The sequence below is a fragment of the Castor canadensis genome, chromosome 11, assembly GCF_047511655.1.
Source record: "Castor canadensis chromosome 11, mCasCan1.hap1v2, whole genome shotgun sequence".
Taxonomy (NCBI): domain Eukaryota; kingdom Metazoa; phylum Chordata; class Mammalia; order Rodentia; family Castoridae; genus Castor; species Castor canadensis.
In genome coordinates, this window is record NC_133396.1 from 118177632 (window position 1) to 118196600 (window position 18969).

The 18969-nt window shown below is 35.1% G+C and overlaps 1 protein-coding gene across 1 annotated transcript in view; it reads left to right on the plus strand.

The window, feature by feature from the left end:
• The window catches only part of Ush2a (usherin), a 759580-nt gene that overhangs the window by 490924 nt on the left and 249687 nt on the right, over positions 1–18969 (plus strand). Inside the window, exons 38-39 of the mRNA XM_074048325.1 lie at positions 16557–16707; positions 17271–17413. Coding sequence (XP_073904426.1) covers positions 16557–16707; positions 17271–17413 — 294 coding nt within the window. The remainder of the gene's footprint in view (positions 1–16556; positions 16708–17270; positions 17414–18969) is intronic.

Below are 18969 nucleotides of genomic sequence, written 5' to 3' on the forward strand. Positions count from 1 at the left end.
AGAGAGGAATCATAGCTGATCTTTCTATCTGCCCTCTCACCAATCACATTGGCCCTAGACACATAGTAGGATATTAATAAGGCTTACTACAGTAGCCCCCCCCAATCTATGGTTTCACACAATCTGTAGTTTTCAGTTACCCATGGTCAACTGTGGTCTGAAAAATATTAAATGGAAAGTTCCAGAAATAAACAATTCATAACTTTCAAATTGCATGCTTCTCTGAATAGTGTGATGAAGTCTAACATTATCTCCATCCATTTCTACAGGATGTGAGTTATCCTGTTGTCCAGTGTATCCACACTGTATATTCTACTCACCTGCTAGTCATTTATCAGCTACCTCAGTTAGCAGCTCTCCTGTCATGGTATCCTAGTGTTTATGGTCAAGTAACCTTCATTTTTCTTATTGATGGCCCCAAAGTACAATATTAGTGATGCTAGCAAAAGAGATATGTAAAGAAGTCATAAAGTGATGTCTTAAGGTGAAAGTCCTCAACTTAATATAGAAGAAAAAAAGCATTTGCTGGGTTTGTCAAGACCTAAGACAAAATGAATTTCTTTATCTGTGAAATTGTGAAGAACAAAAAATAAATCCATGCTGGTTTTGATCTTTGTTGCTAATCTCTTATTGTACCTAGTTTATAAATTAAATTTCATCATCGATATGTATGTATATATAGAAAAAAATTGTTTATTTAAAGTTCTGTATTATCTGTGGTTTCAGATAGTACATATCCCTCTTATATAAGGAAGGACTGTTGCAGCATGTCCCCAGGGAATAATAGTGGCTTTGTGTCATTTTTGCACCCAACACATCTTCACTTTTTATTTTGATTATAGGGCTCCAGTTTCCCTTTTCATTCTCTTCCATGCTCAGAACATGTGTCACAGTGATTTATTTTTTCAGAAATGACAGGTATTCCAATCAAAGCCAATGAGATGCAGTAAAGCAGACCATATGTCATGCCTTGCATTTGAACTTGGGATTCTACTGAACCTCCTGCCAGCCATTTGCCCCTCAGAGTCTGGGAGTGCAGTGAGTCTGGAAAAAAAAGAAAGCAGTGTGGACCTGAGAGGAGGTTGATGGGTGGGTTCTGGTGACCTCTTAAATCTAGCGCTGCCTAAAACCAACTCTTTTTCCGGATTTTTCTGTTGCAGGAACCAATAAATCCCTGTTGTTATATAAGCCTCTGAGAGTTGGGCTTTTCTTTGCCACTTGTAAACAAAAGTGTTTAGACTAAAGGGTACTTATGGGAAAGGAACAACAATAGAGAACATAGAGGCCTCATGCCTCATGCCTTCTTGAAAATCATACCAATCCATGAGAGCTCAACATATGTGCTGGTTTTTGACTGAGCTCTCAAATGAGGAAATTTCAAGAAGCAAACCTTCTGGGAAGTGAAATAATAGGTAACTGATCCCATTCTGAATCTTCTCTGTTTTCAGGGCTCAGAGCCTAAAGTTTTGCCAAAAACTTTTGAACTAATCAGATCTTTGATCATATCTAAGCAATTTACTTAATTATGCTATAAGTCTCCCATCACTAAAATGGCAGACTTAAACCAGATTAGTGAGGCTCACAATCAATCCCAGACCAGGAGCATCATTACCTGGGAATTCATTACAAATACACATCCTTGAGCCCTTCCCTCTACCTATAGAATCAAAGTCTGAGGTTGAAAACAAGCAATCAATACTGTCACCCCAAAATCACTTGGATGCATGCCCAAATTTGAAGATCATCTCTAAAATGCACTCCAAGCTCTGGCCAAGTGTGGTATTTCACATTGCTGATTCCAGCTATTTGGAAGACAGAGATAGGTGATTCACAGTTTGAGGCCACCTTACACAAAAGTTTTGAGACTCTCTCTCAAAAATAATCCAGATGTGTTGGCACACACCTGTAATCCCAGGTACTTAGGAGGCAGATGTAGGAGGATCATGGTTAGAGTTTGACCCAAGCAAAAGCATGAAGGCTTATCTGAAAAAATACACCAAAAGCAAAAGAACTGGAGGCATAGCTCAAGTGATAGAGTGCTTGCCTAGCAAGTGCAAAGCCCTGAAAATAATGCTGTCAAAGCAAAAATATTGTAGGATCTTGTCCCTGACTCTATTCTGCACTTATAATTCGGATACAGAACTACTGAGGGAAAAGTAGGCTGACAAGGCCTTTAAGTACAACTTGTCATTGAACATAGAGGCTCTTTCCAATGTAAGGAAGTTAGTATGTTGTTGCTCACAGTCTTCTTGTATGGACAAGAACAGATATCATGTATAACCATTTCCAGATGTTGAGCCCTACCTGTGGCACAAGAAAGCAACAGGCCTGATGTTTTATGCACTGAGAAACACTAATCGATCCTACTGTGAAGATGCTGTCAAGAAGATTTCCTCTGCTCTTTGATTCCTTCACAGAACATCTGTTATAAGGAGCTCCATGAAACTAAAACCTGATTCTCTTCCCTCTGGGGAATTTTCTTTAATGAAAAGTTGTGGCTACACTTCCTCTGTAGGGTTTTGAAATGTGCTTTGTCAAGTCAGTTACATCTTTATCCTGGATTCCAGGGATTGCTGGCTGTTAGACCTTATAGTTACTATTTTTCCTTCTAGGAGTTCACAAACACAACTCCACAAAATAGGTTGTAATTACCAATTGCCTAGAGAAGAGTCAAGATGATGTAATATTGTATTTGATGAAAAGAGCTTATTGATATAGTGAATATTCTTACTGAGCTAGCACTCACTAGGTGTAAATGCTGGGGGCTTATGCATTTCTGTTTTAAATTAGCATATATTTATTGTACAAAATAATGGTTTCATTGAGACTTTTTCATGCATGCATAACCATGTACTTTGGTCATACACTAACTCACTTAATACTCATAAACTATATGAGGAAATTGCTGCTATTATTTTTATTTAGAAATGAGGATGTTGAGGAAAGGACTGGCTTGCAACTAGTATATTAAGGTCATGCACCTAATAAAAAGCAGAGACCACATTTAAACATAGAGAAGGACTTACAGATGCCTAGTTCAGAACCTTTACACTCTACAATTTATTTATATGCCTTCCAGTGAACTCGCCTACCTTGTCTTAGCAGAGGAGTGTAGATTCTAGGCCTCACTGGTCAATGAAGTCTGAAGAAGTACTTGACTCTATAACTGTGTCAAGTCTAATTTCAAGGGCATTGTATTGTTTTGTGGAGACACTGAGTGTTGAAAACCTATTGTGAAAGGACTAGAATCCTCCCCTCAGTTAGCTATGTGATCTATACTCTTCAGCTTATGATCTAATGAGATGAGAGACAGAAAAAAATTCAGTTAAACAGATAAAAGAATCATTAAGCAGAAGCAATATTATGCAGCATACAGTCTGTGTAGAAGACAAAAAGACAATTAGTTGGACTTATCCTTTCCTTGTTTGGTTACAAGTACCTATTCACCACCGAGTAGTTTAACCAACCTCTTTTACATTCAGCCATGCACTCTACCATATATTTTAATTAAAAGAGGAAGATGTTAAAATAGCACTTACATGGATCTATTTATGAGAAAAGGTTCATAACTTTCCTGAAAATGTTCTCTTTCTACACATTCAGCTCTTGAGTAACCTGTGAGTTGTAATATACATTTCTTCCTTTGACTATGATAGAAAATTTAGATTTTCTTATTTGATTTGCTGTTGTAAATGATTTGTGCAGGTATCAAACAAACAAATTTCATTAAAACTTGCTCAAATACATTTACTCAGAATATTAATATATACCAATGGTGTCATTATTGTTAATTACTGAGCTATCCTCTCTTTGAGCCAATATTAAAATTGAATTCTTTTGGTTAATGCTCAATATATCTCAAAGGAAATGGGTAGAGGTGATCTTCAGAGTGCACATAATTTGTACTCTTGTAAAGAAAGATTTATCTCATGGTACTACTTTCGAAAATTTAAAACCTTCTTTAAGAGAAAGAGGAAGAAAGTCTATAGTTGTAAAAGAAAGAAAGGATGAATGAATAAATGAATGGGTGAATGAATCTTTTTTTCCTATACTAAAAGTTTTCCATAAATAAATTTTAAAACACTACAGTCAGATGAAGGCATTCATTTATGAGTGAAATATTCTAGCGTCCAGTATCCCAAATACTGAATATGTAGAGAAATTAGTCCCTGGAATGGTCACCGAAATGACAGTATGTGTCTTCAGGTCCATCAGGGAAGAGGAATACTTTCCTTATCAAAATCTGAAATCAGGAGCATGCCTGATGAAAAAGGATCGAATCTTGTTGACATAGTTGACTCTACAAATAAAGAATTATTTTAAAATTTACAGTTGTTAAGCAGTGTCTGTCAAATTATAAAATGCAACTAATTCAGCACCTAATGCCCCTAGTATTTTCATTTATTGACTCTCTCACCTTGGAAAGTCATGTCCTCTCTTGGCCTTTATTTTTTCATCTGTAAAGGGGTTTCATAATCACACATCCTTTCTGCATGAGTTTAGGCAAGGATAAAAATTGTGTGTGCACAGATCAGCTGGTGCTTAAGTGGGTGTTCAGCTATTTGTTTAAAAAAAATTAAGCATTGTACATATTAAACACAAAATTTACATGTTATCACTATTAATTTGAAAATTAAACTAACCCATAAACATGTAAATTTTTATTTCCTTGATGATTCCAACAATTTCCTCTTAAAACAAAATGTAAGGAAGCAGCAGCCCAGTTGCCATATACTAAATTATAAGTGAGAACTAATTTGAGGATCAAAGACAGTCTTTGGGAGATGTGCTTGACTGGGAGGAAAAACCTTAGCTGTCTCCCTCTATCTCATGTATTTGTTCTCTCTGTCTTGGAAATATTCCTCCCCACAGTTTCTGAATCTTGATGTTTAATTTAACACAAAGGTCTTTGAGAAGCACAACAGGGGGTTGTTCCTGGTAGTTCTGGCATTGAGGAAATTGAAATGTACGTGTTTTTTCTCATTTATCAAAGAAGGGCAAGAATCTGAAGTGACATTTTATATCAAATGAATTATGAACTGTGTACTTTGTACCTAAGGGAACAACAACTAAATTAGGGCTTTAGATTTTTTAGAAAGAGAGAGCAAGCGAGAGAGACACACACAAAAATAGGTTTTTAATAAAACATACAATAATTTCTGTTACTGTGTCTGACAGCAACATGGATGGATGAAGTCTTATTGTAAAACTAGTAAATGAATTTAGCCTACTTTCTTGTAAATCTATGGAATTTAAATATATGTAAGAGATTTTCTCAGAAAGATTAAACCTAATTTTCTGATATTACTGGGCTTGATGGCCAGAGAAATATCCTTAATAGTTATCTTAGCTATGTGTCAGTGCTTGCTGCCTTAGAAAAAAATCGCAAATTCTTACTTCCTGAAAAAAGATGAGAGTAGAGGTTGTGTGAAAGGAAAACATAATATATCAAATAAAAATTACATATATATGTATGAAAATGTCACATGTTATCCTTTCTCTGTTTATTTTTTTCACCTATACAAATATACTCAGACATGAGAAAATATTTAAATTAATGTTTCAGATTCTGAAATCAGTCAGATTTAGCTCATATCTTAATTTTCTTTCCTGTTCTGTATCTGACTTTGAGCAAGGTCATACTTTGCCTCAGTTTTTTTAATCTGTGAAATGGAGTTAAAAATAGCATTGACCCTTGGAAGACTACATATAGTAATGCTCTCCTTACACACAGCAGACCACCATATGCATGGTAATCCCATGTTATACAGCACAGTTTTATCTTCTCATATGAATGGGAAGACTAAGCAGCAATAACTCAGCTGGTTCCTAAAGCACAGGAAGCATCAAAATAAACTTCCAAGGTTAAGGTGGACCATGTCATGTCTATGCAATATACCCAATTCTGATACTAAAGCTAGAAATAAATAACTACCACTAATATCCTGATTACATGTGTTCTTCACAATAACCTAATGATATAATTAATCATTACAGTCAAATGAGTTTTCTTTTGCTATGCTAAGGATTGAACCTGGGGCCTTGTACATGCTAGACAGGTACTCTATGACTGAGCTACATTCCCAGCCTGAGTGAGCATCTTTTTAAATTATTCTCAAATTTTGATTCTAAACTCTACTACCTATGAGCTGAACACTTAGAAGTCTTTCAGCATTTTAAATTCTTCTGATGACTATTGTTTTACTCTTCTTAATGGAGAATGTGAAATAAATGATCTAGTGAGGAAATGGATGAATTCTGACTCCATTCTAGCTGCTGTAACAAAATAACATAGACCCAAATGGCTCATGAACCACAAAAATTTATTTCTTACAGTTCAGAAGGCCAGGAAGTCTAAGAACCAAGCACCAGCTTTGATTCTGGTGACAAGTTGTTTCCACATAACCAGACATCTCATTCCAACCTTACAGGGCAGAAGTCTCATCTATGTGGGCAGTAATCCAATTCATGAGTGTTCTGCTCCCATGGCCTAATTACCTCCTGAAGTCCCCACCTTCTGATATCATCACTTGGGAGGGGTAGGGATTTCCATAGATGAATTTGGGGGCAGGTGTAGAGATTCAGACAATAGCTGATGCTCTATATCTAGTCTATTTTATGACTAGCTCTAGTTATTAGTTGAGTAAGCATTTAATTTATTTGAATATAACATATAATGCTATGCTTAAGATGAATTTTTATAAACAATCTCTTCTGATTCTTTAATCATTAAATTGCTAAAATTTTTATTTAAAGATCACTTAATTTCCAGGTACTTCATTATATTCCAAAATAGTATATCCAGTGACAAAACAGTCTAAAATACAATATTTTATTTTCTTCACCATCCAAGTCAGTTCTTTGTTATTCTTGTTAGATATATTAAATAATTCCTTATTTAATGTATTCTTTTAAAAACAGTTGCTTTGACCCTAGCTTGAATTTACTCATTGCTAAAATTATTTATTAACCATTGTAATCATATCTATTTTCAATTTCACAAAGGCTAAATGCTTCAGAGAATTATTTTAACTGAAATGCGTGAGCAATATTTGAAGTAAATGCAGAATTGATCAGTTAATATTTTGCTGCACATATTTTAAGTTATTTTTCCAGCTGAAAATTTTCTCTGTCTTTTCTAAACAAAGTGTGCTCAAATAACCAGGTATGCAAGGAAAAATAAAAATTTAATCTACACTGTCTGGAGACTAATTGAATGAATATGATGGTGTTTAAAATAATAGGAAAACTAAGATATGCTCTTAACAGTAGCAAAAAGAATTCAAATGTCAACAGCATAGGCTTAAGTTGAGTATCTAAATCTAGAAAATCCCTGTGAGGAAAAACAGCAAAATTTGGTTGGTGGTTGAGATACAACAATAAAAAATTCTTCTGGGCATTCTGACCACCAACTTCAGGGCCTCTAATTAGTCTGACAAAGTGACAGTTCCACATGCTAGTTGAACAAATAATGTATCTAATGAAATTCAAAGTCCCTATTTTTCTCTAAGCACAATGATGTACATCAGTCACAACTCTGGGGTATGTCAAAATGAACACAGGATGACAAGTAATTTGAAGCAACTCTTTAATCTTAAACTACAAAGAGAGGTGGAGGTGAAAGTATATGCTGCCTTAGTCCTATGGATGCTAATGTGAAGTTGAATTTTTTATTTCTCAAAATGGTCAATAGCAATTAGTATTCAGTGGTGTCATTTTATTCTGGTGGCCTGACCCACCTCTGCTCCCTCTTTGCACGTTACTCCTATTATATACTGTAACTGGGAATATCCTGACTTCCTTTCCATTCTAATTAGAGTGTTCTTAGTGAACACATGAGCCATTTTTCATTTCATGGAGAATAATTACTTGAACCCAGTGAGAGATCTGTCCATTGGGCTTCATGTTAGTTTTGACAAATATTTGCACTAATTTTTTTGGCCATATTCTCACGCCAGTGAATGTTGGTGAAGTTTTAGGGTTCCTTTAGAAATGCAGTCCAAAATAAGTCAGTTAAAAGATCAAAGACAAGAATTGTGCCAACTTCAGGTTTCATTAAGGAACATACTCTAAAATATTTCATTTGGGCACTGACGTAAGTAAATGTTGAATTTTTTTAAACAAAATTCTATTTTAAGCACATTCTTCCTTCTTAGATACAACTTTGGCCTAAATTCTTCTATAGTAGACAAAACCTTGAGAAAATACCAATTTTTAGGTTGAGCCTGTAAAATTTATAGCATCTTATTTCTCTAGAGCCTTTTCTAGAGGCTCTCAGAATCAAAAGTGCCTTTGTGAATAAGAAGGAAAAACTGCTGAACAGATAGAGAGAATCAGAACAAAGAGACACAGTGACAGAGATGGAGACAAGTTCTTCAAACTTCTGCCCCCTTAAATCTCTTTAAGATTTAAGTGGCACAATTTAAAAGACAATTTTTCCCCAAAAATGTCTTGCTTCCTTCCACATTTCAACACTCTTCAGTAAAATTTCTTCACTCCTCAGAGCAGTGTCCTCACTGCAAACTGGTTCCCTAGGCTGCAGCAGAACCCAAAGAAAGAAGGTGGAAGGAGTCCACCATTTTTGTACCTATGAAGAAGAACAGCTTTCTGGGTTGACTGAGTCATTTAAAGGACATAAAATTAAAGTCAGGAACTTGAGTTTGGAGACAGTTGCTGGATTCAGAGGGCAACTCAATCAGGTAACAGCTGTGTGGTCTTCACTGCATCAACAGTTTCCTCCATTCACCTACTTTGCACATAGAATTTTTATGAGGATATATGAAGCATTTAATCTAGTACCTAATTTATGACTCTGTACTCTGGATTTTAGTGTTTTTATCTTTACTGATGAACCTTATGATGCTAACATTAAACTTGTCCACTTATTTAATAAATTTAACATAATATATTTAAACTCTACCAAAAACACTGAACTTTGTTCAACTTTCATTTATCCCCAAAATATTTGATGTGCTTTTTCAAGTTACTTTTCCTTGGCTCAAAAGGTTTCTGGAATAAATACAGTGCATTCCCTCATAGGACTGATGGTCGCCATCATCTTGGTGTTTTCTTTTATAATTGCATTTACTGCATGTTTTGAATAGATAATTAGGGATCTCCAGAAGACACTGGGATGGGTCAAGGTTCTTAGATCCTGATTGTACTTTGTTTGGGAAGGGGAAGTTGTCAATACACTAGGAAAAGGGGTTTGTATGTGTTTATAAATGAAAAGTAAAACAACATAAAGGTAGTTAATGCTAACTTAGCTTCAAATATAAAGCTGTGTTTTCCTTATTTGGTGGGAAAATTATAAGTGTTTATTTTTAGAAATCAACAAAATTAATTCATCGGGTATTATTCTCATATTATATAAACCTAAAAATTATCTTATTTAACATTTAGAACACATTTCAGACTTAATCATACTGTATAAAACTTATATGGACAACTAAAAGAAGTCCAAAACTTCTTCAGACAAGTAAAAGAGCTTTAAGAATGTGTAGATTATTAACTCATCATATTTCTTTTTTGTTTTACTTTGGCTCTTAAGACTCTTAAGAAAAAAATCTGCTACTTGATGACAAAGGTTCAACTTAGTCTAGGTTCTGTGATGAAATTTTCTGATCCTTTCCTTTCATTATTAAGTTTTGTTTTCTTGTGCCTTATTTCAGTGTTTGACATTTACTTTGGGAATTAGGTTAAAAGGAATAACATATATCTAGGATTTTTTCCTACTCTTTTTTGGGATTCTTATATAGTGGTTTTACGGCCCGAAGAATCCTTTGTGCTCTACCAGTTCCTCCCTCCTTCCTCTTAGTCTCTGCAACCCACTGCAATAATTTTGCCTTTCTTTTTTTTATGCATCATCTCTCACTCTCTCATAAAAGTGTTTCAGTTTGTTCATTACTACATTATTACGAGATTATGAAACAGACCAGGCATATAGTAAATGCCTTCAAATATTTGCTGAACTAAAAATTATGTTACATGGATATTTTATGTAGTTTATACATAACTATATATATATTATACAACATGTAGTTACATATGTTGTATATCTAAAGGTACAGTTATCATTTTGATAAGGATACTAAGAAATGGACCGCTCATACCTTGGTGATGGAGATATAAATAAATTTACTTTTCTGGAAAATAATTTGTCACCTAATATCTGAAATGACAACAACATTCATTTGTATTCACCTGACAATTCTAAAAAGCATCTAAGGAAGCATTTATTACAATACTCATGATATGACTTATAATACTAAAAAAATAAGCTTTGATTAGTAAGTGTTATATAAAATACCACATGCAGTTATTTTGAAAAATATTTAGTGGCATAAGGAGTTCTCATCATATATTGTTAAGCAAGCACTGTGTATTAAATAATATGTAAGTATTCATCTTAATTTTTAAAATTATGCATACAAATATTTGCATGGAAAAGACAAAATGTCTCTAACAGATTAATGCTGGCTGTCTCTGAGTGGTATAATTAGGGATAAGCTTTTTTTCTTTTCTTTGGTAATTTTCAAATTTTCATAATATGTAATGTATTTGTATTAGAGAAATGTATACTTTTAAGAAAGAGTTCTGTAAGAGCTAAATTTGGGTCATTTAGCATTTAGAAATGCTAAATGAATGATAAAATGAATGTATAAATGAAAATGTATAAATGAATGATAAAATGAATGTATAAATGAAAGATAAAATGAATGTATCTTAAAGTAGTATTTTGCCACAAAGCAAATTTTGGTGGACTTTGACTAATTCCTAAGAGTGGGCAAATTTACACTGAAATAAAATATTTAAGCTCTCTAAGCCTTGGTTTCTATATCTATACTATAAAGAGATAACAGTACAATTGTTGGGTATAATTCTGGGGCTGGAAATAATTATGTTAAAGAATCTGGCACATAGTATGTGTTCACAAATTTAGCTCTAATGAGAGTACTTTGTGAACAATAAATCTATTTTAATCTACTTGTTCCTATTTAATGCTGCTCTGTTTGTGCATCCTTGTGCTCAAGGTTGAATGTCCATTTGTTAGCACATCTGCATATTCCTCATAATTAATATCTTTTAAAATGACATATGGTTTAGTGACTGGAACTCGAGTCTTGCCTTCTGTTTTCAATTTGTTCATGACTCAATGACTCAGTATATGTGCCTGAACTTTAATTTTCCATTCTGGAAAATAGAATTTAAAATCCTTGCTCATTTGTAGCTCTTTCAAAAAATAATGGGGAAATATGTAATTCAAAGCTTTTGAATATGTGCCAGGCTATTCAGCAATTCAGCAAGGGATAAAAGATATCCATATAGATAAAAAAGATATGGTTTTTTTGTGTTATACAAAGAAACTTACGTGAGGATGCCAAAATCTAATACCTCTGGTGAGGGGGTAGTTGGGGTAAACTTCGAATCCAGGTGGTATTGCATGTGAATAGAATCAGCTCAGGCAGAATTGCTGGAGCCTGAGGCACTGGACTGAGACTAAGAATGTGGTTAACCTGGGAGAACCATCTGAACCTGCCCCCCACAGCAGTGCCTGTACAAGCCATGGTCCTCTGAAAGGCAAGAACCAGTGCACCCCTGAAAGTTTCTATCTTATGAATCCTCTAAAGTAGTCATAACTCTTTTATGCTATGTGCATGTTTTTTCTGTAATAGCTACTTGAGTTGTGTTATCTGTCTATTAAATATAAAATAAATGATCATACCCTCTTTGTGCCTATTCTGCCTTTGGCCACTCCTGATACAGAGTATTTACTGTCTTTTTTTCTTTTTTTTTTTAAACAAAATTGGATTTAACACAAATCAATATAGATTTCATTGGTATTTTAATGCTAAATTTTATTGCACTATTTTGAAATGCACACACATACATGCAAAAAAAGTGCTATGGTAATAGTTGGTGGAATACCCTGAGAAGGAAACTGGTGAATAGGGAGGTACAGTGATTTTTTTTTCTCCTTGAAACTTTCTTCCTTTGGTTCCTATGGCTATAGTAGTCAGCTGCTATGTGGGGGTGGGGGGAAGAGAGAGACTCTCTGGTTTTGCTTTATAGAGCTCCCCCCCAGACTTCTGTAAATCTGTACAGAGCAAGGTTTAGGACATAAGAAAATAATTTTGTTTGTTTGTTGGGAGATTTTTTTAGGTAGAGAAATGTCCAAATGTATACTCATTTAAAAGTTTAATAAAATCGTATGCTCAAAAAGTTATACTATCTAGACTAGTACAATCTGTAATTTATTTATTGCTTAATGGTTTATAGTAATTTTGCCTTCAAAAGAAGGTTGAATTTGAAATTTTATTAAAACTTCCCTTCCTTTGAATTTATAGATGGGGCAGCCGTTTTTATCCAGTTGCCACATAGAATTAGTATTTACTGGACAAGATGTGTTGATTCAGGAGGCTGTCTGTGGAGTGTTTGCCCCATGAGGGTCATATTAAACTTGAGAGAAGCTTTTTGAGCAACATGGCATCTTAGAGCCAATATATCAAGCTGATAGATACAGGGCTCTTCTGTTAAGAAACCAGGGGTGGAATTATGGCTAGCTCCCAGTTATTGCTTCAGTGCTAAGGGGCCTCTGAGGAGTAGAACTAGGATAAAAGGGGTTAAACAGAGGGGAAAGAAAGGTTTCCAGATTCAGCCTTACTGAAAGCACACAGAATAAGTAGATATAAGGAATTTAAGATGTCATTTGTTCGGAAATTTGCAATTTTATATGAGCAAATCATGACCAATTTAATGAGCATATTATTTTGTTATTGTTCCGAGAGCATACATGAGACTTAAATTATTATGAAACCCACTGTGGGGTTCTCTTGTATAGTTTCTCAATAGAACAGTAGTGTAGGGATTTTTTTTAACACATGAAGGTATTTGTGTGCATATTAAGAACTGTAATTTTTTTGATGTTAATGATCATTCAGAATTTAGATTATCAATGATATACTCCTTGATGTAGAAAAATTGGACAGAATAATAACCCAAGTGAGGGGCATAATTTCATATGCTATATGCAAATTACCTATGTTTTTTAAGTGCTCAGTTTATATGTGTGTACTTGGTACAAATGAACTAATGAATATACATCAACTACAAAATCAGTATGATTTTAAAAATGTATGTTCATAGATAAAATATCAATTAAAAAGTCTTTAGCATTGAATGTCCTCCAAACTGAACATTCAGAGCTAAGCTATTTGTTAGTTGGCCAATATTGCAGTAATGCAATCTTGTTGCATTTCCTGGTCATGCCATATTTTTACTTCAAAGAACTATTTCGTCTCTTTCCAAGTATCCAATTCATCCTCACACTTTGGCCCTAAGCTGATGGCTTTGTTTTTAATTTTATCACTGAAAAAAATGGGCATCATCAGAGTCTTTACTATTTTCCCATCACTGATTCTGCCCAGTGCCCTGCATCTTGGTCTTTGCATTCACTTCTGCACAATTGGTGAATACCCTGCTCTTTGCAACAGCCAGCAGCTCTGGCTCTCCATTCAATTTGCATGTGCCCTGGACTGTCTCTCTGTCTCCACACAAGGACTTTGCTGTGGAAATTATTCCTTCTTCTCCTGTATTGATATCCCACTCCCATTTCTTACTGGATTCTTCCAATAGTCATGAAAATAAGTCACACCTTTTTTGATACCAGGTATTTCTCTAGCTGTTACCCCATTTTCTACTTTACAATGAATCATCTCAAAAAAATTGCCTAAGCTCACTATATGTGCTCATTGCCCCTCATCTCACCCTTCTCTGGTCACACTGCCATGCCTACATCTGCACTGCATCCATTCTTGGTAAGGTCATCAGACAACTCCACTTCTCCAAATACTGAGTTTAACTCCCAGTGTTCTTTTCCTTAAATTCTCAGTACATTTAACAGTACAGTTTCAGTCCTTCCTTTTCCATACACTTTCCTTCGTTGACTTTCCATATCCACCTTCTCTTAGTTTTTCTCCCAACCCACTAATCACTCCTCAGACTCTCATACAAAGAGGCTACACCTAAAATTTCGGTGGATTTCTGGACTCAGGTTTCTGACCTCCTCTGTACAACTGCTATCTTTACTCACTTTCTAGTTTATTTCATCAAGTCTCACCCTTTAAATATTACAAATGCATTGGCCCAAACTTCTACCTTACATCTGCAACCTATATCTGCAACTTATTCCCTGATATCTCCACAAAAGAGTACCATTCAAAATCCCTCTTAAGTATTACACGGACAAAATAAAACTCAGTCCTCTCCATAACCTGTTAGTCCACTCAGTGTTTCTCATTCGGGAATGACACCTGAGTGTTGGGTGAAACATTAGGATTGCTTTGACTTCCTTATATTCTATTAACAATACACTCCCTATTTAAAGGCAAAATATTTTGCCACTTCCACTTCTCATTCATATCTAAGCTACTGTTATCTGTTGCCTGGGTTCTTACAGTAGTAATGCCCCTATTTCCACTCTTGCCCCTTGTCCCCATTTGCATGAAGTCCTATAATGCTGATGATGGTGATGATAATATTAGACAACTAATAATTTCAGGAGCCCCAAAAATAAGGTGCTATATGTACATGTCCTCTGCTCTTCACAACTATCCAATAAGTGAAAAACAAAGTTTAGGTTTTCATAGTTGTCCTTTACCACATTCTGCAAAGGCTACCAGCACCATTTAGAATGAAATCCAAAGCTCTTACTGTGCCTTTCACTGTCGCTGAGGACCTGCCTTTCCCTCCAAGCTCTTTATCTTTCCCTTTGCCTCTCCTTCCTCAGCCTGCTTCAGCCACACTAGCCTTTCTGCTGTTTAGTGAACACAACTCCAGCTTTCCCCTCCTCATTGCCTCTGAGTTCCCTGTTCTCTGGCCGGATTGTTCTTCCTTTAGCCATTCAGGGCCATCTCTCTCATGTCATTGAGGTCTCTGCTCAAATATCACCTGATTCTTCCTATAATCTCCCTATCTGATCCAAACTGTCATCTGATAACTAAAATTGGACATCCTTTCATTCCTTTTCACTTTCTCTTCTCTTACTGTTTTTGTTGTAATTTCTAGGTACATACCACATCTTGCATCCCTTTGTATCTTTTTTATTGCCTTCTCCTTTCACTTAAGTATAAGCTCCATGGGGCAGGGGTGGTATCTATTTTACTCAGTGCTGTTTTCCCTCCATGTAGAGAACACTACTTAGGACAGAGCGGTGTTTCAATAAATGCATATTGAACACATGAACCAATTATCAGTGTACTCAAAACTCTTACAGAAGACTGGTGAAACACATAATCTAATGTTTCCATTTTCATCACTGGCCATTCATTAGCCCCATGGTTCATAGGCATGTTCTCCTGAATTACAGAGCATGTAAAATCCACAGCCTACACAAAATTACCTAAAAGAAAGTTGGAAATTCATCTTAATATTTCATTTTTCATCTTTTCTCCTTTCTTTTTCACCAATGACTTTTAGTAATCTATTGTTACAAAGAGCTTATATTATATTAGAATTCCTAAAAAATTACATTATAGTAATGATTAAGTTATACTAATGCTAATGGAAGTTCAGATAAGTCCTATGTGGCAATAAGAAGAAGAATAGACAACTAATAGTTTACAGAGCCCCCAAAATAAGGTGTTCTATTTACATGTCCTCTGCTCTTCACAACTATCCTATAATGGAAAAAAATGCAATTACTTTAAGGATCAGAAAACAAACATAGGCTCAGAGTTAGTAGGTGATTTTCCTATAGCCACAAGAGCTTTGTTTAATTTGCTTTGAAGTTACTGACTAGCTTTGGAACAAATGTTGATATAAGTTCACTCAGGTTACAGTTGTTAGAAAAATTAGTTAAATAACCAGATCTTTAGTAGATTAGGCTTTAGTTTCACTCATTCTTGCTAGGCCTTCTAGAACCATCAAAACCTATTTGAGTCAGAGCAGGAGCACTGTGAAAAAGAATAACTGACTAACACACATGAAGAAAATTAGTTTTCATATTTTCTTGGATGAGAATTAAAGCTAGAATATACTATATTTATCATTAGAAAAACACAATTTTAGCAAACTCTCCTTCCTCCAAAACAGGACAAGGAGAAAAAAAAAGGCCACTGTGTTTAGGTATAGTGGCTTGATTCAGGTAACAATGGGTGGCACGAGTGGGAGGAATGTAAGACCCAGACTGCTTCAGTGTTCCATTGCTTGGTCTGTTGGGTAAAGAGTTAAAAAGGTATTCTAACATTTGCTTCACTAAATTCCCTCCATGCTTTCAATTAGATAAACAAAAGTACAGGTGGGAATGTGTTGCAAGTTCATTTGTCTTGCTGTTTGGGGGCTGGCTTTTAAGGCTGAAATAGTAATGTAATTGTGTTGAGATGAACAATAAGGAAGTACAGTAGTTCAGGAATGAAAATGTTAAATTCAATGGGCCATGTTTAACATCGCTGTTGATCCTGAGGAACAGTTTTTCCAGTATATGGAGCATTTCCACTCCATCCAGCATATGTTCTCCACAGTTTTCTCTGCTCTAATTCATCTGTGTTTTTCGACAGCTCCAGATGGCGTGCTGCCTCCCAGGCTTTCATCTGCCACTCCAACCAGTCTTCAGGTTGTCTGGTCTATACCAGCTCGTAACAACGCTCCAGGCTCTCCCAGATACCAACTCCAGATGAGACCTGCCTACTCCAACCACACCTTTCTAGAGTGAGCATTCTCTGTTGTGCATCTTCCTATCAGCTGTGTTATAGGGTGCAACATAAGCATTTTGAAGACTGGGTCAGGTCTCATTTGCAATAAATACAGATTATCTTCTAAAACTTGAAACAAATAAAAAACAAGCAAACAACCTACTGGATTCTAATTTGTTTTTCAAAAATATCTGCTTTTCATACATAGCATTGAAAGTAAGATTTCTTCATATTAAGTCTTTTATGAACATAGGTATTGCACAAAGCCAGGATACACATGAAACTAACAAACTGTGATTTGGACTATGTTGAGAAAATTGTAGTAGGTATTTCAATTTGTTCTAAACATCTGACATGGAAATCAGTCTCAATGCCACTAGGACTTTTTTTTTTTAATGCAATGGTACAAATCCTCAGCTAATGGCCACTTATTTTGAAAGACATATCATTTGATGGCACAGAATAACAATACTTAAATGTATGCTTCATTCTCTGAAAATGTTATGTAGTAAGATTTTACTTACTTTTTATATCTTTGAATGTCTAGAGCTTCCTAATTAGCATTTCTTTCCAATATAGATTATTTCCCAATCCTTCTGCGTCGTTAAACTATGAAGTGAGAGATCTTCAACCATACACAGAGTACGAGTTTTGGTTGGTTGCCTCCAATGGATTTGGCAGTGCACACAGTTCTTGGATACCATTCATGACTGCAGAGGACAGTAAGTAGTCTAAATAATGCAAAACCAAATATCTTCTACACGAGGGAGTCTTGAATGTCTTTAATTTTTCCAAAGCAAGGAAATGAGCCTCTCCTATTTTCTTGTTAGTAAATGACAATAATCTTTTCCAGGGCAAGAGAGGGGACCTAGGTGGTCAGTCCCTCAGAAGAAAGAAAAATGTGTGCTTGGGATGTTGGAAGATTAGGCCTACTCACAAGAAGTAATTCAAAATAAATTGTGATATGGTCCTGTTCTATCCTTCAAAGTTCACTTAGGCATCCTGAAAAAGAAAGGTTGTCATTTTTTGCCCTATGACTGCATATTCTCTGGCAGGCAGAACAAAATGAAATATAAACATTAGGTCAGAAGAATGCTTATAACATCCATATACTCACTCTTGAAAGACGATCCATTCTACTTTTATTCACTCCCAAAATAATAGCATCCAGGATAGAGAAGGAGAATCTGATCATAGTGATTCTGCATTGGTTGATTGCCTTACTCAAGCAATGGAGAATTTTCTAGATTTTCATTAAAGTTACATTTGTGTATGTATGTGTGTGTGTGTGTGTGTGTGTGTTTACTAAGTTATATTTTAGGAAATAATACATGGATATAACATTTGGTTTTATATAAATTGAGTCTATAAAAGCATATATATTAAGAGAAAACTAATATTTTTAGGAAAGTTGGAAATTAAATCAAACCACACAGAGTGAATGAGGACACTGTATCTTTGAACAATGAGGTATTTAGGGTTAATCTTGTCAAGTCTTTTAATCACAGGCTTCTTAGAAGATGTTGCTCTGTTGGCCAATTGCCATTCTGGCTTTATATCCAATAAGAACCTGAGTGACTTTCAGAAGGCTGGAAATTAGTGCAGAAGTATAGTGTTTGAGACAATATCAATTATACATTAAGTAGATTGTTTTTATTTTTATAATATCTTTAATTGTATTACTTTAATGATGATAAAAACATAAAATGAGAGCAAACTAGAACAAAGTACTATCTTTAAAGTTTATTTCATTTAAAAAGCACCATTATGAAAAATAACATAAAATATTTAATCCATTTCTCTCAACTCCTAACTACTTCCTGGGAGCAAGTTAGGTTGTTTACAAGGGCACATCCAGTATTTTTGGTCTTAGAGTAGCATTTAGTAAATTACCAGTACAGCACAATGAAAGATACCTAGGACCTAGGGAGCACTAGGGTAAATGTTATACATAGGCTGAGAATCAGATATCAAGGCCACCAATAGTGTTCAGACTTCTGTATAGAGAGCTCACCTCAAAATAGATTTTTGAAGAGTAATTTTCTTAGGAAAAAAAAAAACAACTGAAGGTAGATTTTTGATCTCTTTCTTAGATACAGCTTCATGCTTAAAGGCCCTCAATAAAGGTTAACTGAAAATAATTATTCAGCCCATTGCAGAGGTGATGGCTTAATAGAATGCCAGGTTGGCACTACATTTGTATTCCCCCAGGGAAAGAACAAGACTCAGATTTCCTTACTGGTAATCTGCCTGCAATCTTTACCAAATCAGGACCATG